General features: G+C 37.5%; 2 protein-coding genes across 5 annotated transcripts in view; both read left to right on the top strand.

Moving 5' to 3' along the window:
• The window catches only part of grm1b (glutamate receptor, metabotropic 1b), a 26,153-nt gene extending 11,125 nt beyond the window's left edge, over positions 1-15,028 (top strand). The window contains exons 6-13 of one of the 4 annotated variants that reach the window (XM_017699900.2): positions 564-799; positions 2,339-2,347; positions 2,910-2,921; positions 6,370-6,616; positions 7,353-7,521; positions 8,892-9,018; positions 11,448-12,378; positions 13,596-15,028. In XM_017699900.2, the coding sequence (XP_017555389.1) occupies positions 564-799; positions 2,339-2,347; positions 2,910-2,921; positions 6,370-6,616; positions 7,353-7,521; positions 8,892-9,018; positions 11,448-12,378; positions 13,596-14,430 (2,566 nt within the window). In that variant the 3' untranslated portion in view covers positions 14,431-15,028. The remainder of the gene's footprint in view (positions 1-563; positions 800-2,338; positions 2,348-2,909; positions 2,922-6,369; positions 6,617-7,352; positions 7,522-8,891; positions 9,019-11,447; positions 12,379-13,595) is intronic. The other 3 variants (XM_017699903.2, XM_017699901.2, XM_017699902.2) reach the window with 3 other exon arrangements.
• Positions 15,029-15,097: 69 nt separating this feature from the next.
• On the top strand, positions 15,098-20,768 carry rab32b (RAB32b, member RAS oncogene family). The gene is given in 4 exon segments (XM_037542085.1): positions 15,098-17,976; positions 17,978-18,006; positions 19,831-20,108; positions 20,387-20,768. Coding segments are annotated over 4 exon segments (633 nt in total). The 5' UTR covers positions 15,098-17,791; the 3' UTR covers positions 20,528-20,768.
• The last annotated feature ends 3,152 nt before the right edge of the window (positions 20,769-23,920 follow it).

The raw sequence follows: 23,920 nt of genomic DNA on the forward strand, positions 1-23,920 counted from the left end.
GCAGCCACACCGGCCCTTTGCGGATAAGATTGGACGCCCCTGCTCCATGGGAATATATACATATAACCATTATACAGCATTGAAAGCCTTTCTGTACCCAATTTCCTCTGTTATTCATTTGAGTACAATCTTTTGTTGTTCAATGCATCAGTTCCTCTTTACAGAAACTTTTCTAAACTGATCTAAATGAGAAAGAGCATCTGAGGAAACCTTTCTTGCTAAAACTTACTCTAAAACATTAATCCATTAACTTTCATTTCCACCTTTTAAGAGTACAGCAGGTCGTCGGATTGAAAACTTGTTCAAGGCCTATTTCTTATAATAATCCCTGGCATTGTACTTCAAAAGATCTGAGACCAAACATTCTCAGGTGAAGTTCAATGGTTTCAAAAGAAAAGAGTGCGTGCTGAGTTTGTTCATAAGCTTGTGCTAAACTAGGTCAGTTCACTCAAGGGTGTCAGTGTTTTTGCTCACGTTGCTCAGGCGTTCCAGGTGAGAGTCTGAAAAGGAAGCTGACAGTAATTGGGAGACTAATTAGACTCTGTTCAACTTGCTTCCTTTAGTGATGGCTGGGCAGACAGAGACGAGGTAGTGGAGGGCTATGAACAGGAAGCTGTAGGAGGCATCACTGTGAAGCTTCAGACCGAAGAGGTCACGTCTTTCAATGACTATTTCTTGAAGCTGCGCCTCGATACAAACATGAGGAACCCATGGTTCGCTGAGTTCTGGCAACATCGCTTCCAGTGCCGCATCCCAGGACACCCTCAGGAGAACATGAACTACAAGAAGAACTGCACAGGTGAGGGTGATGAGGAGACAGGAATGTGTCTTCACTGCAAGCCATTAAAGTATGAGTATATGTGCATAAATAACAGATCAAGCGGCAACCCTAATGGATACACTTTACTAGCAGGATTCATAAGGCTACATGACACCTACATAAATCCTCCATAACAACTGATATAGACCTAAACATTTAGAAATGCTTATTCCAATATGTATCATTTGTCATAAAGGTCGCATTTGCCAGCTTTAATGTCAAGTTGACTTAACAACCATGTCCAGTGGCATTGATTTTTTTTTTTAATTTAAGCTTTGTTGTGACACTTTTTGGGGAGAAATGACAGATGTTGTAACTCACTGTATATCACAGAGACATGGCAATAATTGATTTTCTAAGTGAAAATAAGTACACATTCTCTATAGGGAACAATATTAAATATTTTAGATTTGAGTGCACAATTTCTATTTTGTGATCTACATACCTATAAAATAGAACATGTACCATAACTTTTGCATATGATGGCATATGTTGTGTCAGCTTCTCGTCAGAGCTGACAAAAGCAGCCTTTAAGACAGCCAACTGAAATAAGCCTTTATAAAAGTGTATGTAATTACTATTTTCTCCACATTTTTCTCTAATTACTATTTTCTCAAAATTTTTCTCTGATTAATATTTTCTCTATATTGCACAAAAAAATCACAATGATTGCATGGAAATAGTATAAAATGTCTTATAACGTTAACTTCCGTTACAAGTTAGGAAGGTTTCCTTCTCTTGAAAGTTACAATTTTAGAGATACAAGTTTATGTTCCAACAGTTATGTTATCTGTCATGTTATGTGTACATTAAATGTCTTGTAGCCTTCGGAACACTGCATAGGGGTTCTTTATTACAGAAAATGAACCATGAACATTCAAACAATCCTTTCCATAATTGAAGAGTTATTTGCACCATGAAAAGGTGTTTCAGAATGATGGAGAATGTGCAGATGGTTCAATATAGCATTTTCTATATAAAACCAAAAAGGGTTCTTCTTATTGTTATGATATCAGGCCCTTTTCAAAAAGGTTCTATACAGAACCATCTACAGCATATTCTCCACCCATCTAAAGAATGTTTTCACAATGCAAAGAACCATTCGATCATGCAAAGGGTTCTTTGAATGTTCATGGTTCTATATAGAACCATTTTCTTTGCTAAAGAACCCTTGAAGAACCATAATTTTTAAGTATGTACAACAAAGTGTTAACAACCTGATTATTACTAGTAATGATATACTCTTTAAAGGTACCAAAAGCCTTCTTTGGAGTGATACCATAGTAAAACTGCTTTTGATTCCCTAAAGAACCTTTCAATTAGTTTTAAATTTTCCATTGAAAAGCTCTACAGAGAATCAAAAGTGGTTCCTCAATGGCATCGCTCCAAATAAATGTTTTTGGCACAATTATGCTCATGGAGAGAAAGTCTGAATACATATTTTAAATGTTTTCATTACAGAATTTTTCTTCTTTGCTCTTTTCATATTTTGAAACATTTTGTCTGCTGACTGAAAAGGTGACCTAGGTAAATTGTTTTTGTTTTGGTCTTTTGTTTCTTCAGCTTAATGAATTGCACTATTATTTTCTACTCACAAACATTAGCTTTAGATTATGTAAAACAATGTGCAAGCATGGTTTCAAAGTCACAAATGTTTTGTTCCATCTGCAACTTCACAAACTACGAAATATATTTACGTTTCAATGTGAAGGTAGCCAAAAAAACAAAGATTGAGCTGAAGATATATCAAAGGCAAACGTAAATATATATATTGAGGAGCATGCAACTGTTACTGTCTGATCTGATTTGACTGGTTTTTATGTTGGTGTTTACATGTATTTCCTAAATGTTTATTTGCCATTACTTTGTATAAGCGCTGAGCTCAAGTCATCATGTTTTCATTCTCTTGTTTTTCCTCCTGACAAGAGTTTAACATCATCTCTCCATCAAATATCATGCCCTTGTACTTGTAAACCTTCCCTGAAGGATAGGAACTTAAAGCACAGTAAAAAAATACCTTTTATGAATGCTTACACAGAGAAATAGTCATAGTCTGCTGTTCTGTTACCTCTATTATTTTTTTGTCTAGAGCTACGAGATGGTAAGTAAATATTTCTGAATGGATAGCTTGGAGGCACCTTCAGCAATATAGATAGAGGTCAACTGATATCACACAGTCATGTACTGTATCTTTAAATCATTATATCATCATGGTCATTAAGGTGTGCAAGTACGTGCCTGTCGTTACTGTTGATTGTTGATGCTGATCATCATAATATTAATAATACAGCACAATACGGAACAAATGCTGTGTATCGGTAGACCTCTAATATATATAACGTTATTGGGATGTTTTATGGACTGTGATAATAAACAGTGGGCACTTTGTAGTATTTGATTTTAGATCCCAATAACATTCTTTTCTTTATCACATGCCAACTGGCTTTGCTGCATGTTCCACTGAGGGAACGTTTCAGGCTACCATGCACCTTTTGTTGCTTGTGCACAGATTGAGACCTAAATTAGAAAGGTCAGAATAAAAATATTAAGTGTGAATGTTTTTTATCATTTCTGTGGGTAAGGCTGACCCTAGTCAATATCTCTCTTCACTATTTATTCTTGAAAGGCAATATACAAAAAATATTAGCAAGAGAAATCTCCTACTATGCAGTTAGAGATGGGCAATCCAGATCCACAAAATAAAAACCCTCCCAGGATTGTAGTGCTTTAAGCTGTAGCCTGCTAGGCTAAGCTAACGTATGCACGGTGACTCGCACTACTCAGTTCTAGCGAACTGATGATTGAAAACACCCATTTAGAAGATAAAGACATGCATCTGAGCAAAAGTTTGAATGACTGGTGTTGAAGTGAAAGAAAGGTTAAAAACAGAATGGTTCTGTGGTGCTTTGAGCTGTACCATGCCTTGTGATGCTAATGCTAAAGTACTTAAACCAACCACAGTGCAGACAAATTATATGGAAAGACTGGAGTTGGAGTGGCATACAGACATGTTTTGGGATGGGTGGCTATTAGCCTGTTAGTAGTTAGCCATTTGTTAGTTTTTTTGGGGGGGTATTTTTTGGTTCTGATTCAGCCATAAAACAGATGGAAACAGAAACCGTAACTGGTCTCACAAGTCTGGGCCAGCACGGAATGGCCCTCGGGGAGGGTTTTAACTTTCTGGACCTGGATTGCCCCAAACTGCATACCACACAATAACTGTATCATATTTTACAGACTCCCAGTGGGATCTCAATAACTGCTGTCTTCCTTTGCATGTCATTTTAATACAAAAGTCAAATAACAGCTTCTGCAACTAATGTTTTTGGGTTGTTTTTTGTTTTTCATACACAGGTTCCAATATAATAGTTGTTTTTCTAAAAGCTTAAAAGTACAGGATATTTTTCCACACCTCCAATGTTACGTCTTACACATTCTTTGCATTTTTCAAGAGATATTTCTGAGGAGATTAGATATAAAATAAACCATTTACATTAAGATTAAGATTAAGTGACCCTTATTAGTCCCGCAATGGGGAAATTTCATCTCTGCATTTAACCCATCCGTGAAGCGAAACACCACATACACTCTAGTGAGCACACATACACTAGGGGGCAGTGAGCACACTTGCCCGGAGTGGTGGGCAGCCCAATCTGCATTGCCCAGGGAGCTGTTGGGGGTTGGGTGTCTTGCTCAAGGACACCTAAAAATGTTATAGAAGGAGAATGGAAATAATTAACAAAACAGGAGATGTAGAGAAAAAGGCACAGCTAACTGTATAAGACCTCATAGACCACAAAACCTGTCACCATTAGATAAACAGCACTTAAAGCTTTCGTCTTTGAGAGAGAGAACATCAAAAAATCCACAGGTGTTTCTATGCATCCTTCCACTGTGAGAAGACGATCCAACACTATGAGTTTGAAAGGATGTGTAGCTGTCAAGTAGCTGTTTAGCCCTTACCGAGAAAAGGAAATCAAATAAAGAAGCTGTTTGTGTTCTCAGAACAATGACCACCCCAGAGCCCAGAGTTCAACATGCTTGAAGAAACTGAAATAAGACTGAACTTTGGAAGTGTAGAAAAATATCCCCCAGACTTCTTTGAAAAATTAAAGCAGTTTTCCCCAAAAAAGACACAAACTTTTGTGAAATTTTCTGTTAAATATATACTTTCTGCTTTTCTATGATTTTCTTTATGCTGAAAAATATATCTCAAATAACCTGTACACAGTGGCCATTTTCAATGGAAATTAAATTGTACAGTGGTCTCTGACTTTTGCATAGTAATGTACATAATACCTTTTGTTACTAGCCCACAAGAGCCACTAATGCCCCTTTAGATATATATAGCCAACCACAACATGCTTCAACGTCACTCAAGTGACTCAAGTATACTCAAAGGAGAAAATTAGGAGATTGACTCCATCAAGCAGTCATTGCATTGTAGATAACATAATGACAAAATGAAGACCTACCTTGCCCTTAATTTATCCCACGAAGACCTCTAGCTAAGAAATACATTGAAATAGTGGCTCCCAACCCTGTATTTAGAGTATCCCTTCCCAGCATTCTTTTGCATTTTCCCTGCTCTATAACACACCTGACTAACAACAAATAGAGTAGGGGAAATATTTTAAATGTAAGTACACAGGGTCTGATAAGTGCCAACAATACTATATACTACAATATATATAGTCTTTTCTATAACTGTATGTAGTTTTTTGCATGTTTCATTTAATGGGGTTTATAAGTTTGGAGCTCAGACAAAGGCAGCGTTTCTTACAAGCATGTCTTGGTTTAGTCTGTTGCGCACTGCTTGCTGCAGCCCACTTAAATGTGAATAGAGCATACAGCGGAAAGTGAAAGCCATATCTTAATGAGATAGCCTACTTATTTCAATATAGTTTTTTCTTTATCTGCAAAACCATCAGCTATAATGCCTGACACTGCTTCCTGCTGGCTTGGTGAAGATCACAAGATCACAAGCAGTGATAGGGTGTCCTTGGACATTCTCTGGTTCTTTGAATATGTGCTCGCTCCTGAGCCACAGTGGTTTTTATGGTTGATAATAGTCACGTGGTGGATTCATTCTGACACATGTGAGAGACATGAAGAATGAGAACAAGAGTAAATTATTAATTTCCTTGTTTAATTAATAATAATAATGTCTATTACTAATTAAATTCTGAGTGGGATTGCAGAAATGGATTGCTTCTCCATGGCAACAAGCATGCTTTTGATAGTCTGTGTTAATGCTGTCCTTTGATACCTGTTCCCTCAGAAAGAAAAGAACTTTGTGTCCTGTTGCCTATAGCTCAGGTCTTTGGACACCCTATCATTACCTTTACTCTGCACTACACTGTGTCTTGAACTGTAGCATAATTTACCGTTGCTGAATTGTGTGGCCATATGAATGCTCATTGAAAATGATGTGCCTCGTGCTGCCAGTGAGTCCAATGAAAATTATGACCTAGACCAAAAAATAACCCTGAAAAGTGGAGGACCACACATGTTAATTTTCCATCTGCCTGGTTTGACTGTATTGGCAGGTTATGAGAGTCTGGAAGACAACTACGTTCAAGACAGTAAGATGGGTTTTGTCATAAATGCCATCTATTCCATGGCCCACGGCCTGCACGACATGCATCAGCACCTTTGTCCAGGCTATGTGGGCCTGTGCGAAGCCATGGACCCAATCGACGGCAGCAAACTTCTGGACTTCCTGCTGAAGACATCATTCGCTGGAGTGTCTGGGGAAGACGTGTGGTTTGATGAGAATGGAGATTCACCTGGCAGGTCAGTCTTACCGAAACATTTAAAATACGTGCGGATAACTGCTGTTTAACTTTTCTAATCCTTGATGTATAGATATTGTTGACATTTTGCTATAAACTTGATTTACGTTACATTATTGTACTGTGCATAAGTCAGAGACCACCCCTCATTTATTTAATTTGCAATACATAGCCATCTCATTCATGTTGTTCATCATTTAGGAGATATTTCTGAGGAGATTAGAGGTAAAATAATCTGTGTGGGCTGAACTTTGGAGGCATGGAAAAAAACAGACTTATATATATGTGGGGTGGTTTTCGATGAAATGTACTATATTTACAGAAAACATGTAATTAATCACATAGTGAGTTACATAACTACGTTGCGTTCTGTATCCATGGGGTTAAATCAGCCTGTTTCCCCTATTTGTTTTATGTCAAAAAAGGACAGGGGATCATGGCATTTTTTTCTGTAAAACAGATTGTAGGGATCAACATTCAAATCATAATAAAATGTCTGTGTTACTGATTGAATGCTTAGAATCAGCACTTTTGAAAGAATTTCTCTGCTTGTTTCAATGAGCTACGAGTAAGAAACATTTAAATGAAATGCAAGCAGAACATTTGATGTCCTGTGCACCATGGGGGGCATAGAAGGTTCACTCATTTATTTTGTGATGAAAGAGGTTTTTGTGCAGAGCTTCTGAGTGACTGTGGTCTGTTGCAAAGAGAACTGTATTGTGGATCTGCTCTCTCAGGTACGACATAATGAACCTGCAGTATGTGGAGTCTGGTGTGTATGACTACATTAATGTAGGCTTCTGGCATGAGGGTGTGCTGAGCATTGATGATTATATGATCCAGATGAACCGGAGTGAAATGGTCCGCTCTGTCTGCAGTGAGCCCTGCTCTAAAGGAGAGATCAAGGTAAGGATGACATTCATTATACTGCCCTATGTCCTATCTATGTTTATTCAGTTGGAAATAGGAAAAGATATATTATCTAATAGTCATGGTATTCATATGAATGCAAATCATGATGTTGATTGATAAGGGACAGAGGTCTCAGAACCGGGAAATGCTACAGTGAGAGACCTCATACCAGATTAACTTTCCATTCAAATATTCCAACATTTTACATTATGAATCTTGTGAAAACTGTAAATCATTTTACAATGATGATGATAAGAACCAGAGGTTATGATGTCTACAATGAAAATTGTCGCTGTCCAATGAAAAACAATTATTTCCAAAATGGGAAGTTCACAGGAGAGGGTAAAAAACTCTCCTACCTTTCAATGTAAGTTAATGTAAAGTAATTTAATTCCAAGCAATTTTAGAGCATTTTAATCGATCCATTCATCATGAAATTTTCATGAATTGTAAAGGACAGCTGGTTTGTTGGAGATGTAGAAAAATAAAAATGGACAAAAATGGAGATACATGGTTTTCTTTGGACAGCGACGAAATATATATATTTTATTTACTATCCAAAATGACCAGGGAACCTATCAGGGAATTGATAAGGTCAAACATCAGATATATATATATATATATATATATATATATATATATACACACACACACACACACACGCACACACACATACACACACATATATACACACACACACACACGCACACACACACACGCACACATATATATATATACATATATATATATATATATATATATATATATATATGTATACATACATATATATATATATATATAAAAACGGTTGGGAGCGAGGAGGCAGATGCACGTGCTGAGATAAGCGAGATTTGATATGGGCAAATCCAAGACTAGGGTCGAGACAGTCCAGGGTCATAGATCCAACACGGATTGATCGGGGTGCAGACATGACGGACAAACCAGAACAAACAACAGTACATAAACCAGTACAACCAACACAGCGGATAACAAACACCAGCAAACACAAGGGGCAAACACAGGGCTTAAATACAACAGGGATGACGAGGGACAGGTGGAAATAATCTGGGGTGGAGTCATTAAACGAGGGGGCTGGACCAAAACAAACGCACATGGGCTAAACCAAAACAACAGGAACACATGGACAGGACTGGGAGGGGCCAATCGTGACAATATATATATTATATGTGCAAAAGTGTGTTCTCTGTAGAGGTTGTGTACTTTAAATACATATGTGTGGATGTCCACACTCACGGACCTGTTAATCAGTTTATTGATGTGCTACTGCATGACAATAATTGTGCTTCTGCTACATTAGAATAGGACTGGCAGGTGTGTTTCATTCCTTCAATGTGTCCTTGCAGGTGATCAGGAAAGGGGAGGTGAGCTGCTGCTGGATCTGCACTGCCTGTAAGGATAATGAGTATGTCCAGGATGAGTTCACCTGCAAGGCATGTGAGCTGGGCTGGTGGCCTGATGAAGAGCTACAAGGTAGAGAAATGTAGAGAAACATCTTATTCTCCATGCCTTTCACATCTTGGAGCAATGTCAGCTTCCTGTAGACTTCACTAGTTTGAGTGATACCAAAACCTAAAGTACAACAATAAAGTTATTATTTGAATAGCTGTTAGCCAGTGACTGCGAACTGTGTGAAAGCACATAAAAATGAATGTCTCCTTTCATAATACCAATGACTACCTTTACATGTGTATATGTATTTGAATGCATTTTCTATGTGTACAGAAGAGCATAACAGTTGGGTCACTTCATCAACAAAGATAAGCATTACTGGATGATCATAGTCAGTCTGCCCAGTTTTACCAAACTAACATTCTATTTGAAGGTAAACTCTGAAGTGGTTTGGACTTTAGTCCTAATTCCAAATAACAAAAGATGAAAAAAAAAACACAAATACACAGCCTCATATTGTGACTTGGCTTTTAGGGATGCTGCTTTGTCCTATTTTTAAAAGGTTTCCCGTGACACCTGAAGGCCATTTATCATTTTTACAGATTGCTCTCGAAGTGCACTTGTGACAGACCTACTTCACTTCCTACTTCTCTGGCCTGTTTTCAAAGGTCTTCACTGACGTTCAATGTCAAAGCAACACTACTTTATTTTGTCCTAGCTATATCTATGAACATGTTAGTTAAACACATGCTGAACAGCATTTATGCTTTTTGAAATGTTTTTAATTATACAGTTGTATGCCAGTTTGAGCATCCCTGGTCAAATTACATGTTTTGTTGAAGTGAAAATGAGTGAACACTACAGGGAACAAACTTATGTGTAGGATTTTTATGCAAATGTTAGCAACAATTTCTTGGAAAAAAATAAACATAAAAGTAAACGTGCTACAGCTATTGCACAGTCTACATTTTTGTGTTATTTTTCTCCAATATGTAAATTTAGCAAATAAACTGTAATTTTACATTAAAGCATGAAGAAGTGTGTTCTTTGCAGAGGATATGTTCACAAAAAAATTAACCAAACATTTTTGCCAGACTTTGTGGCACTAAATATTGGATACAAATTTCAACATAGATGGCTTAGATGTTTATGTACATAAATCATGTATAGACATAATATATGGTCCGATGTTTCACAAGATATCATCGTCGATTAAATTTCACAGATTTTTCACAGATTTCACAGAACAAACAAACAAAAAAAAAAAAATATATATATATATATATATATATGTGTGTGTGTGTGTGTGTGTGTGCGTGTGTGTGTACTTATAATAAATGCTTTACCTAGATTAACCATTTTAAGTCTCATGTTTATATGAAGCAACATAAAGATCATATATGTAGATTTTGTTACTGTGGCAAGATTCAGTACCTTTAGAGCGTTTGCTGGAGACTGTATCCTCTCTCTTGTCGCAGTTTCTTCTCCTTCCACTGGCCTGGCTCTGTCTTTCGGCCAGTCCCTTAGTGGAGAGTCTGTTTATTTTTAGTTGAACTGGAAACCTACTTTAGCACTTGGTGCAATCGAGAGCTGGTCACACTTCAATGGCCAATATTACAGCAAAAAGAGGCAAAACCAAAGAAAACGTCCTTGCCATTTTTCACTTATATGCTTTGCATTCATAAATTCATATAACAGTGTATGTTCAAATCAGTAACCCTGCTGGCCCCTCTAAGTATATTTACATATTTATGTACTGGTATAAATTGTTAATGATTTAGTTCCTGTGCTGAGGGTTTCAAAAGTATGTTGGCTCCATACTGCAATGATTTAGATTTTAAATTATACACAGACTATAGGAGTAAAAGTGCAGCAAGATTTTTTTTTTATAAAAGATGAATCATTTAGAAATTATATCGCATTATGATGCTGTTTTTATGGCATCAAAAGCGTTTGGTCATACAAAATTCAACAACCTTCTTTAGGCTTGAACTGGACTTACAAGGCCAATGCTGCTAACCAACACTACAACTCCATAGTGACCCAAATAGGCTAAATTATTTCTGTAAAATATATCTGCAAAACATCTTTCATCCCATCCAAATCACATCCAGTTTTTCATTACGGTCACATAGACTTATCAGTGTGTTTTAGGACACAGTATATTCATTACTATTGAGTATTTTGTTTCAGTTTGACCGTCTCTGATGTAATTTGATATTACATCCAGTTTAGCAGCTGTTTAGTCACAGATCAGTTAGACTAATATTTGTTTTGACAGAGTAATCAGGTTAATATAGCACACAGCTGGGCATTAAACCCCAGAAGTGTCTGGTTTAGCTGAACCTGTGTTAAACTGAGACTAAATCTCAGCTAAAGAACAATAGCGCCAATATTTTTTTAGCTAGCCCAACCCCACAACATCTGTTTCATATATTTTAAACATTAGGCATTACAAAAGAAGAAAACAGACCTTTTTTAAAAGAATTTGTTTGACCTTGTATTCGCAGGCTGCAAGCCCATTCCCCTGCGTTATCTGGAGTGGAGTCATGCTGAGTCCATTGTGGCAGTGGTCTTCTCTTGCCTTGGCATCCTGGTGACCAGTTTTGTCACCTTTGTCTTCATCCTGTACAGAGACACACCTGTGGTCAAGTCCTCCAGTCGAGAACTCTGCTACATCATCCTGGCTGGGATCTTCCTGGGTTACATCTGCCCCTTTACCCTCATAGCCCGGCCCTCGGTAGCCTCTTGTTATCTGCAGCGCCTGCTGGTGGGCCTCTCAGCTTCCATGTGCTACTCAGCCTTGGTCACAAAGACCAACCGCATTGCCCGCATCCTTGCAGGCAGCAAAAAGAAAATCTGCACGCGAAAGCCACGCTTCATGAGCGCCTGGGCTCAGGTGGTCATCGCCTTCATTCTCATCAGTGTGCAGCTCACGCTAGAGATCACGCTCATCATCCTGGAGCCGCCAGAGCCCATCAAATCCTACCCCAGCATCAGGGAGGTCTATCTGATCTGCAACACCAGCAATATGGGCATGGTGGCACCGTTGGGCTACAACGGCCTGCTCATCCTCAGCTGCACCTACTATGCCTTCAAAACCCGCAACGTTCCAGCCAACTTCAACGAAGCCAAATACATTGCCTTCACTATGTACACCACCTGCATCATCTGGTTGGCCTTCGTGCCCATCTACTTTGGTTCCAACTACAAAATCATCACCACCTCCTTCTCGGTTAGCCTGAGCGTGACTGTGGCCCTGGGCTGCATGTTCACACCCAAGATGTACATCATCATCGCTAAGCCGGAGCGCAACGTACGCAGCGCCTTCACCACCTCTGATGTGGTGCGCATGCATGTGGGCGATGGCAAAATTGCCTGCAGGAGCAACAGCCTGCTCAACATGTTCAAACGCAAGAAAAACGCCCCCGGAAATGCAAAGTAAGTCTGCTCTACTCAGCAGCAGCAGGATAGCCTCTCTCCATCCTGTTGCATGAGTACCAGCACCCATGGGCCCAATCCCTTAATTCATGCTTCACTTCAGACCTCTTGGTCATGCCATTTCCAGGGCAGCCTTCAATTAACAGCTTCCGCAGACATCTCTGATTTTGCAGGTCAGTTGCAATTAAAAGCCACACACCCAGGGGTGTCTCAGCAACAGGGCCGAGAGAGGCTCTGCTCCATATATGCTGCTATATAGATGCTTAATCACCAATGACATGAATCATGGCTGAAATAGCATCACGGTGCTGTGCAAAAGTCCAAAAAAAGTTCAAAAGACTATCCTTTATTTATTTAATTTCCATTCATATTAAGAACAAATTAAATACAAGTTATTCATTATAAGATACAAAACAGGCTAATTGCTAAAGGAAGGGGAAAGTTAAAAAAACTATTAAAAATGTAGAGAAAATGGGACTCCTAATAACAGTGCAAGACCTGGTCGACCACCAAATAAACCATCAGATAAACAGTACTCAAAGCTTTCATCTTTGAGAGAGAGGTGAAAATCAAGCTCCACTCTTGCTTCAGATCTGAAAAAATTCATAGATGTTTCTTTCCATCCTTCCACTGTGACATGACAACTCAGTGCTAGTCTCAAAATATGTGTAGCCATCAACGAGAAAAAAATATGCAAATCAAAGAAAGAAGTGGCTGGTGTTCTCAGAACAATGGACTGACCACCCCAGAGCCTTGGGCTATGAGACTGAACTTTCCCTGCAGATTTCTTTGAAAAACTGAAAGCAAGCCTTCTGAAAAGAATGGAAACTGTAATAAAGGCAAAGTGGGGATACTTTTAATACTGAGTGAAAATTATATAATATTTAGTTGTTGAGAATCATTTTCTGATAAATGCATATTTTCTACTTTTTTTCTGACACTGAAAATTGAATGGCTTGTACTTAATGGCTGTTTTAAGTTTTAAAAATTGGTCTTTGACTTTTGCACAGTTCTGTTTGTATAAAGAAACAATCATAATATGCTTGGATGCAATATTATAATATCAGAAAACAAATATTTAGTAAATATTTGTTTATAGATTCAGTGATATTTGCTCAAAATGAACAGCAATTTTTTTACATGAACCAGAAATGTTGTTCTTGTGTCCACTTTTCTTGGTTCCTGTGAAATAACAGCCATCTTTATTTTGTTCATAGTTCTAATGGAAAGTCTGTGTCATGGTCTGAACCAGGTTCAAGACATCCTCCGAAAGGAGAACACATGTGGCACAGACTGTCTGTGCATGTGAAGAGACAGGAGGCCGGCTCCAATCAGACGGCTGTCATCAAACCTCTAACTAATACCTACCATAACACAGGCCTGGAGTTTTCAGACCTGAGCACCAAGACTCTGTACAATGTGGCTGAGGAGGACGAGGGGGACCCAGTCAGGTACAACCCCCCAGTCAGCCCTGCTTTGATTACTCACAGGCAGTCACCTGTCCATGAGCCTGTGAAGGAAATGGATGTGGAGCAGGAGTTTTATAATCCTGAACCACAGAAAAGTTTTCCTACCCAGCATGTTATTGCAGACCACTTTCAGGAGGTGGTGAGCACGTTTAGTTCCAGCGTGACTGACCTGGATGATATCATTAGCTTACCTGAGCCAGACAATGGGCTGAGGCCTCCATATCAGCCCCTCATTCTGCAGACCCAGCCGTCGCCTCTGCCGATGCATCTGGGCACTTACTCTAAGGAGCCCATCTCTCCACTGGAGGAGGAGATGGAGATGGAGAATGAGCAATTTAGTCTCCTCCATGGCTATATGTATGACAATGCACAAATCCACGATGAAGAAGAGCTGGTGCAGATCAAGCTAGCCATGGAGGACTCGCTGGCTCTTATGCCGCCCTCTCCTTTTCGGGACCCTATGGGCTCAAGAAGTCACATCCCCAACTCCCCTGTGTCTGAATCCATCCTGTGCACCCCACCTAGCGTAATGTATGCATCAGTTATCCTCAGAGACTACAAACAAAGCTCCTCTACTCTGTGAAGAAGCTTTATGAAAAACCCCTTAAAAGTGGGCTTCATTACAATATCATTCCACCTGTTATCATGTTTGTCTTTGGATTGTAAATTAATAGCCAAAAGTCTGTGCAAAAAAACTCATCGTACTGTAAAAAAGGAGCTTTTTATTTTGTTGTGCTCATTTACATCAACTTTAAAGATTGACTAAGCATACTTGAACACATTTGGAATAAATGCTTGTGAATGAGGGATTTTTCAGTACTTAGATCATCAGGATAACTAATTTTACACTGTTTGCTTGTGTTGGATTTCATCAGATCATTTCAGATCAGAATTTCATGGATATGTACCAGTGTAGTAGTAAATGAGGATTTAAACGTTACTTTTGAAATGAGGATATAAACGTTACTTTTGAAATGCTGAAACTCCTTCAGTGGAATATGTGGATGGAATGTGATTTACACTATCAACGGCAACTTTTTTCAAATACAACATTAAAACTGAAATAAGGAAATGTACCAATATTAGATGTGCTGCCAATATATTCTTCAGGCAGCACATATGGAAAATTTTAGTATTAATATTAATATATGCAGTAACATAGGTATTAAGAAATTCTATATATTCTATAAATTCTATATGTATAAAATGTATATATATATATATATATATATATATATATATATATATATATATATATATATATATGTAGCAGATGCTTGTTAAAATGTAGCAAAAACAGATGATGTTTAAGTGCCAATGTGTCAGTGATATGACGTCCTCATTTGTCAATGCATTTTTATGTAAGATGTGTGAGTGTTTACAATATAATGATCATCCTGTACATATTAACTTATTGTTTTTAATGAAAATGTAACCAAAAAACATGTCATAATTTTAGAAAAGGCAAAAAATATAGATTTAAATGGTCATAACCTCAGTACAGAACCCACATTTTGATCATCTGAAATATTACATTGTGTTCACAGATTGCTTACTGTTTTCCTTTTTCTTCTTTTTTTAAGAGTGTTCTTTCTTATAAATAAGAAGGTTTTTGCTTTTGGACTGTTGGCTGTGTTATGTGTGATGTGCTCTACATACAGTCAGTATATTATAGTATTTTAGTATTTAAGGAAGCACTTCTGCTCAGCAGGGCCACCGACGGCAGTTTCTCCAGAATGTAGCTTTAATAAAACTTATATGGTAAATATTCAGCCTTAGCAGCATGTCATGTGTTTCAGAACATAGACAGAAATAACATATGAGTTATGGCCATTTAAGTTGTACTTGTAATGATTAAAATTTGTTCTAAATTGTTACGTGAATATGCAATATTGTGTCAATTTTAGATAAATACTTATTTTGGTGTGTAATATCAAATTATTTTCTATTTAAGTACAATATTCTAATATTGTCAGCAGCATTCAGTAGGCTAGAATATTCATAGCTGTATCAAAGAGCTGTGCAATGTACTATACACTGTAAAAAGTAAAACATCAGGTCCACTTGAAATTTTAAATGCATAGATTTTTAAAATGCTCTCAACACAGACTTAGTTTAGTCAAAAGATTTCAAAAAGATGTACTTGCCTCCTTATAAGCTGAAATTGCTTGAATTGGGTGGATTTTTGCTCAGTTCTTCCCCCAATTTAGTCATTGCTAATTTCCACACACAGTCTATAACTCTCCTATCACAGAGAGCGCACCCAGCCTGGCAGAGGGGATGAAGGCTCCCTCCTCTCAGGCTGAGGGTGTATTTGGTGACTGTGGGGCTAGAAGCAGGAATTGTTTACCAGTAATTTTAATAAACGAAATGATCTCATTATATTGGCAGATAATGTTTCTTGTTTTTGCTTGTTTTAAGGGAAAAGAATACTTGCAAAGCAAACACAATGATCTGCCAGTATAGTGAGATTATTTGGTACAGAGTAACACAGAGGTACAGTAATAAGCAATGGGATGACTTTTTCAGGGATATAACACAAAGCCATTACATTTTGAGAGAAGTAATTAATAATGAATTTGTTTGAGTAATTTCCCCAAATCCAAAGCTATCTATACTAACAGTAACACTGCAGGGAGCAGTACATTAGCAACATGGAATAGTACATTATAACCAGGAATGGATGTGTGCATTGACATTACAGAATATAATCAGAATAAAATCTCGCAAATTAGTTCAAATCTACCCAAAGGTAGCTGCCTACCTTTGCCACCTCTTACCACCCCTGTCTAAGACTACCTAAAGAACAATTATTTGTGGTGTGACTGTCCTGGTTGTCAGACAACCAGAGATTGTGAGCTCAAATCCCACTAAAACTTGAACTCTCTGCAGTCACTCTCTTCCCCCCAGGCTGTGGAAAATGTGTGATAGAGGGAAGTTATGGTCTGTGGGTATGGACTGGCAATGACTAAACTGAGCAAAAAGTTCAGCACAAACAGACAAAAAAACAGAATTTTCAGAGTGAGCTTAAATTAAACTGGATTTTGTGGTACTACAAATGTAAGTTGAACTAAGAACTAAATTGATAAAGAAAAAAAATTTGAACTCTAATCTTTCAAGTTCACCTGACTTTTATTTTTACATTGTACTATTATGTTGGATTAATGGGTTAGCAAGCTAACTTCCACTTCTATGTAAGGCAACTCTGACCTGACCTAACTAACTTAACTAACCTGACCTTTGGTTTAAACCAAAGTTAGCTCACAACCCATAAATCTAGCTTTATAGTGTAGCTCACCCTCCTGTTTCCTACTGCACTGTTAAGTAGATGTACTGAAGTTATAAGCTGAGAAACTTTGTATTTCTTTAAATAGTTAACATAAGTACTGTATATTTGAGAGCTGTTAAGTTTGCACACATTTAAGAACATGTTTTCTTAGTTATTATAAATTAAATACTGTATGTTTTTGTAAATATGTTCTCATGGTTGTTTTTGCACATAAGTTGCAATCATTTCTAAATACATTCCATGTTACTGGTTGAGTTCAGCAATCACAGAAACCTCTGTGCACAAAGAACATGTACATTTTGCTTCTTTTGTCATACTGTCTCAGTCAAGGACACAGCCCTGCACCTATAGCAGTTCACTTGTAAAACAAGGTGCACCGTTTACTTTACAACACCTATAAACAGGCTACTCTGCACACTTTACATGATAACATTGTGCCATATTGTCCCATATTTTCCCCAGCAATGGACTTTGGGCCTCATCCTTATCAGTCATCTGCATCAGGCTTGTAAATTCTCTATTTTACTGTTTTTCATTAGTAGGACACAGTGTCCACATGTAAAGGTGTCCAGATTATGGAAAGCAGGATAAAGAAACAGGACGCAAGAGTTTATCTTCACATTTTATCACTTATGAAAATTGCACTTAAGACAAAATGTCAGGTAGCTCAAAACCAGGATCTTTTACTGAACACATTTTTTAAATTGTGGTGATCGGAGATTCTGGTGTTGGAAAAACTAGATTTGTCCATCGTTACATCAGAAACCATTTCTCGAATCAACTGAAATTAACAGTTGGAGTGGATTTCTCAGTGAAGATGATTGAATGGGATATTAAGACTGTTGAGATTACAGCTGTGGGACATATCAGGTAACGCATTGATTCACTAATGTACATACATACTTATAAGCTGTAAATTAATTAATCCATCCATCCATTTTCGAAGCCGCTTCTCCGTCAGAGTTGCGGGTAAATTAATTAATGCTTCATGTAAATTAATGAATGCTTCATCTCAATATGAGAACAGTCCTTCAGCTATAGGTATTAATTAATTCATATACTTATTGGTAAACTTGTGACAAAGTTATGAAAAAAGGAAAAGAACCACATCATACTAATCAATTATAGAGTGCCATTAAGTACAAACTGTTCATTTTTCAAAGAACTGAAAAAGCATAAAACAGAAAATTATGCGAATGTCTCAACATAAAATGTAATGTTCATCATTATTAAATATATCTTAAAACCAACTAGTTATATCTGTGTCCTCCCAACAAAAGATGTTCCCAAAGCTCTCACTGGACACTAACACTCACACAAGCAACTACCTTAATACTTTAGCTGCATTCAGACTTCTTTCTCATCTAAAATGCACATCAATAGGAAATGACAGTAATTATGCTAAGGCTGATGCTATGGCTCTGAAAGGACATGCAGCTTTCAAGAAGCCATTTTTGAGAAAAGGAAAGAAAAAAAAACACAGACACTAGAGATCTGAGATGTGCAGTAAATTGTTGGAATTACTTGGATTATGAGAAGCAGAAAATGCTATCAACTTGAATTAAGTCTCCTGAAAAGAATGAAAGCTGTAATTCTGCTTTTTCTCTGACATATATACATATATAATGCTTGTGTGTGATTTAGCCACAAATACAAAGGACGGTTTTTACAGATTTTGTGGATTTAACACATTTTAAGTAAAAGGTTTTGGTTTCACTTATGAGCTCCATACTTTCTCAATACAGGTAGCAGCATGTTCTCTTTGAATGTTTTCTTATAATTTTGAGACACTGTATACAAGTATATCAATTTGTGTACATTATTCAGCTGCATCAAGGATTTCACTTGAAAAATGTTCAAAGCCTATAAAATATTCACTCTATTTTTTCATGCATTCTTGTGTCACTATCTCAGCAGCCTCAATTTGCCTCACGTTCTCTTGGTGACTCACATAATCACAGAAATGTCACAAGGCAAGATTTATTGCCTCGTTTGTGGTTTGTGCACACAGTCCTCCTGTGTTTAGTAATGCGTCAATTTATTAAGCTTGTATTTACAGGCACTCAGGGAAATAACAAGCTCAATTAATGACATGTTTCACTGGTAAAAATCTCCTCATCTTCTTTGTTTCTTTGTTATAACTTGTTTAGCTCAAGAAAACTTTTCCAAAAGTATAATAGTTTCTTGTAAACATGTCTCTCAACGTTCAGTTTTTTATGAGGCTGAAGTCGCTTCTCATTCAGCAGTGTCTCATTCGAATTTTCCCGTTTCACCTTAAATGGTGTCTGAGGTGCCACAATGTAACTGCCACACCATTTCAGGTGAAACAGGAAAATTGAAGAAGGAGAAGCTGGCTTCAGCTTCATGAATTTTTAGTGTTTGACAGTTTCTCATTGCAGATAAAACATATCAAGAAACCAGCTGGAGTGCTTAGAAATGGAAATAAGTCAATTAGTTTCTGAATTATTGATGTTTCTCTTAAATCTTTCTCTCTGCTGCACAACTCACCCTGCTGACCATGACAAGGCTTCAGCCTAATGATTCAGGGCCGTGCTTGCTTACCACTCATCGTTACACAGTTTTTTAATACCATTTAATCATTCAAAAGTAGTTTGTCCTCAATTAACTTTCTAGTGATTTACTATAAAAGTCAATATGTAATTAAAAGTGTTTTGTTGTTGTTGTTTCCTTGAGGTCATGAACACTTTAAAAATATGAGCAGAGTGTATTTCAAAGGAGCAAGAGGAGCACTTGTTGTATATGACATAGCAGAGGAGTCAACACTAGAGGGGGCACTGACCTGGAAATTTGACCTTGACTGCAAAGTTGTGACGGATAGCGGTCGTCCAATACCTTCAGTTCTACTCACGAATAAATGTGATCAGGACAAAGCTTGCTCAAAGGAACCCTGTCTTATGGACAAACTGTGCTCAGAAAAAGGCTTTGCTGGATGGTTCAAGGTATCTGCTAAGGTGAGTTTAATTAAGTTTTGCTCTTAACATCTACCAGGTTAAATAGTCAGGTAGACACTGAAAACAGAAGTTTTCCCTTTTAGGAAAGTATTAAAAAACCCATCTAAGACAAATATAAATTGCTTCATATACACATATATATATATATATATATATATATATATATACAAAATCAATATGATGTATTGTGCAAGGTTTTGGTGCATTTGCTTTAATAATCACTGTGGCAACCTCTCCATTTATTTTCCACTCTTTTTTTCTTTGCGTGTGAACTTTAGGAGAATGTTAATGTGGATGAAGCTGTTAACTTCCTTGTGAAGCACATTCTGCTGTGTGAGGAGTCACCCCCTAAGGAAGGCCGGAGTGGGAACATTACCCTAAAGCAAACACCAGAAAAGAAGCCTTCTAAATGCTGTTAACAGCAGAACTTTAGGGCTTGTTTAATGTTTTTGTTTTAGACAAAACTGAGAATTTTTTTTTCTTTGATATGAATGGAACATTCATTGGACCTTCATTGAACGGTTTATTGGATAGTGGGGGTAAAATCTGGAATGTTTTCTCATAGTAGTCTTGAAATATTTTTTAAATGATTTTTCATCATTACTGAGATATTTTACTTAAACATTTATAACAGCATTGCCTTTATAACTGAATATTTATCAGAACATTTGTGTTGTTACTATTTTTGCTTTTTAATATTGACAAATAAAGCTGTTGTCATGTTACTAAAGTAACTTAAAATATATGAGCACCTTGTACTTTGTATTGTATCTGAGCAATAGAGCTACAAGTCTGGTCCCCATTTTTGCCTGACCGAATTTGCACCCCTGGATACATATATACTAAAACTAATATGCCCCCTCCTGAGGTAACTACTCTTACATGACTGAAGAATATTTCATTAAAATACTTAAACAATATCAGGCCAGAGCAAATTCTAAATACATTTTTTAACATACCCCAGTGGATTTTACTTTCAAACAGATAAGTAAACTTCCTTCCCTTCTGCCTGCTTATATACAATACTGTGCAAAAGTCAGAGACCACCCTTCATGCACTGAATACCCAGTCAAACGAATGTCATATATTTTGTTCTTTTTAATAGAACAGACTGGATAAAAGACTGGATATAAGATCATTCACATTGTACAAGGAAGAGGAAAGTCGAAAGCATAAAATATAAAGTGGAAAATTATAGGAGTTTCCACAACTAGAGTTCAAAAAATGATTAAAAGGTGCAAAGAAAATGAGACTCCTAACTGTAAAAGACCTGTTAGACCACCAAAACTCCATCTCCATCTCTGTCTCCATCAGATAAATAGAGTTTAAAGCTTTCATCTTTCAAAGAGAGGAGAAAATCAAGCTAAACTCTCGCTTCAGATCTGAAAAAATCCACAGGTGTTTCTGTCCATTCTTCTGTTGTGAGAAGTTGCTCAATGCTATGAGTCTGAAAGGATGTGTAGCTGTCAAGAAGCCCTCAATGGGAAAAGAAACAAAGAAACTTTGCAAATGGACTGACCGCACTAGAGTCCTACCCTCAGCATCACTGAAAGACTGGACTTTGGAGGTGTGGAAAAATATCTCTGCAGATTTCACTGAAAAGCGAGTCTCCCAAAAAACAAAACACTAAATACAGAAAAATTGATATTTTGTTTAGTTTCTGAGGCTCCTGAGTAATTTTCTGTTAAATATATGTTTTCTACTTTTTTCTTTGACAGTAAAAATGAATAACTTGTACTTAATAGCTGTTTTGACTGGAAATGAAATAAATAAATGATAGGTGGTCTCTTACTTTTTACAGTACTGTATATGTATACTTGTACTCTGATTAGTTTATAAAAACCCAATGACCTTGACAAAAAAGCTTAAAAATTTTTTTTTTTTAAACTTTTGCATGTTTGGATTTGACTGCAGCAATTTCAAAGGAAACACAAGAATGAAGTGCATCAGTAAGTAAAACTGCCTTACCCTTTTTAATTCAATAGAAACAGATTTTGTGTGATAAATTCTTCAGCAAACGATGATGTGAATTATATTTACCTGAATTAATGATGATGCCTTGGGTGTGGGGGACATGCCGAGTTTCTAATAAACACCTCCCTGGTGATTTCTCTTATTTCCCTTGTTAATCTGCCAGCAGCTCACGGGCTAATTAACAGATCAGCATGGCGGGAGCTCATTGGTGGCATCCTAATATGCTGCTACTGCTGCTGCCTAAAACAGTTTTAGCAAACTATTATCAAAGAGCTCCCTTATGTAATATTTCCTTTGATAGTTTCCTATTTAAATTTTGTCAAAAAATGCAAAAACACAAGGCAAGAGGAAGACATTCTTCATGCAGAAACAGATGGAAAGAGTATCTATGACATCAGAAACTGTGAGAACTCTGCTGAATGTGCTGACAACATGCCAGATGCACTACTAGATTGTGTGTATATATAGGCAGTAACTACCAGCTTGACCCACTTCTGGGCTGTTTTACTGAGGAAGTGTTTGGAATTGCAACATACTGTTGCAGCCCCTAGAGACCTGTGCTATATTGAGTGAACTACATTGGATTAAAGAGTTTGTATCAGTTCTGACCAGCAGTATAACATGCTACTGCACTCTGCTCGAATCTGGAGTCTCCTGAATGATATAAGTTGCTGGTGTGCTACATATTCCTAAGGGATGTTCTCAGGCATAGTTAAATCCATGTAGTGGAGATGCGATGATTGTTTCTTACCTACAATATGGTCCTCTAGAGGCCCATAAAAGAATTACGTACCATCTGTTTGGGTGTGTAGATGGGTGTAAAAACAAGACTGCTCTGGCTCTGGGCCCTGAGTGCACTGCTAGAATATAACAACATAGATGAGAGAGCTAAAATCACATAACTAGACCTGCCACAATATTCTCCAAAGCGCTGACTGTAGGCCTTTTATGTCACATTTATTTGACATGCACTGTACCCAGGGCATGATTTGAAGGGGCGATGCAAAAGAATGTCATGCCCCGTTTAAAAAAACGGACAAAAATAATCCTATTGAAACTGTCATTGCCCCTGTCCATCCCTTTGGATGAATGTCATTAAGTAAATTCCTATAGGAGTCAAAAAGCAACAGTCTGTTCAATTAATCTTTTACTCATTGTTACTAATTACTAAGCTACTCATTGTTCTATACAAATGTAGTGCATATGCCAACTGGCCACTTTATTAAAACCACACTCCATTTTATCAGCTCCACCCTATAGGTGCACTTTGTCATTCTACAATTACAGGCTATAGTCCATCTGTTGCTCTGCATAGTTTGTTAGCCCCCTTTTAATGGTCAGGACCCACTGAATCACAATACAGCAGGTATTATTTGGGTGGTGGATCATTTTCAGTAGTATTGCGCTGGTATGAGTGGATCAGGCACAGCATTGCTGCCGGAGTTTTTAAACAGTGTCACTGTTGGACAGAGAATAGTCAACCAAACAAAAAATATCCAGCCAACAGCGTCCTGTGGGCAGCGTCATGACTAACACAAACTGTGCAGCAGCAGATGAGCTATCGTCTTTGACTTTACATCTGCAAGATGGACCAACAAGGTAGGAGTATCTAATAGAGTGGACAGTGAGTGGACATAGTGTTTAAAAATCCCAGCAGCACTCCTGTGTCTGATCCACTCATACCAGCAAAACCCACACAAACACATCAACACTACATTAGAGTAACTGCAGTGCTGAGAATCATCCACCACCGTATGGAGGTCCTGTGGGGGTCCTGAGCAATGAATAACAGGATGAATGGGGGCTAACAATATATACAGAGAAACAGATGGACTACA

The sequence above is a fragment of the Pygocentrus nattereri genome, chromosome 10, assembly GCF_015220715.1.
Source record: "Pygocentrus nattereri isolate fPygNat1 chromosome 10, fPygNat1.pri, whole genome shotgun sequence".
Classification (NCBI taxonomy): Eukaryota; Metazoa; Chordata; class Actinopteri; order Characiformes; family Serrasalmidae; genus Pygocentrus; species Pygocentrus nattereri.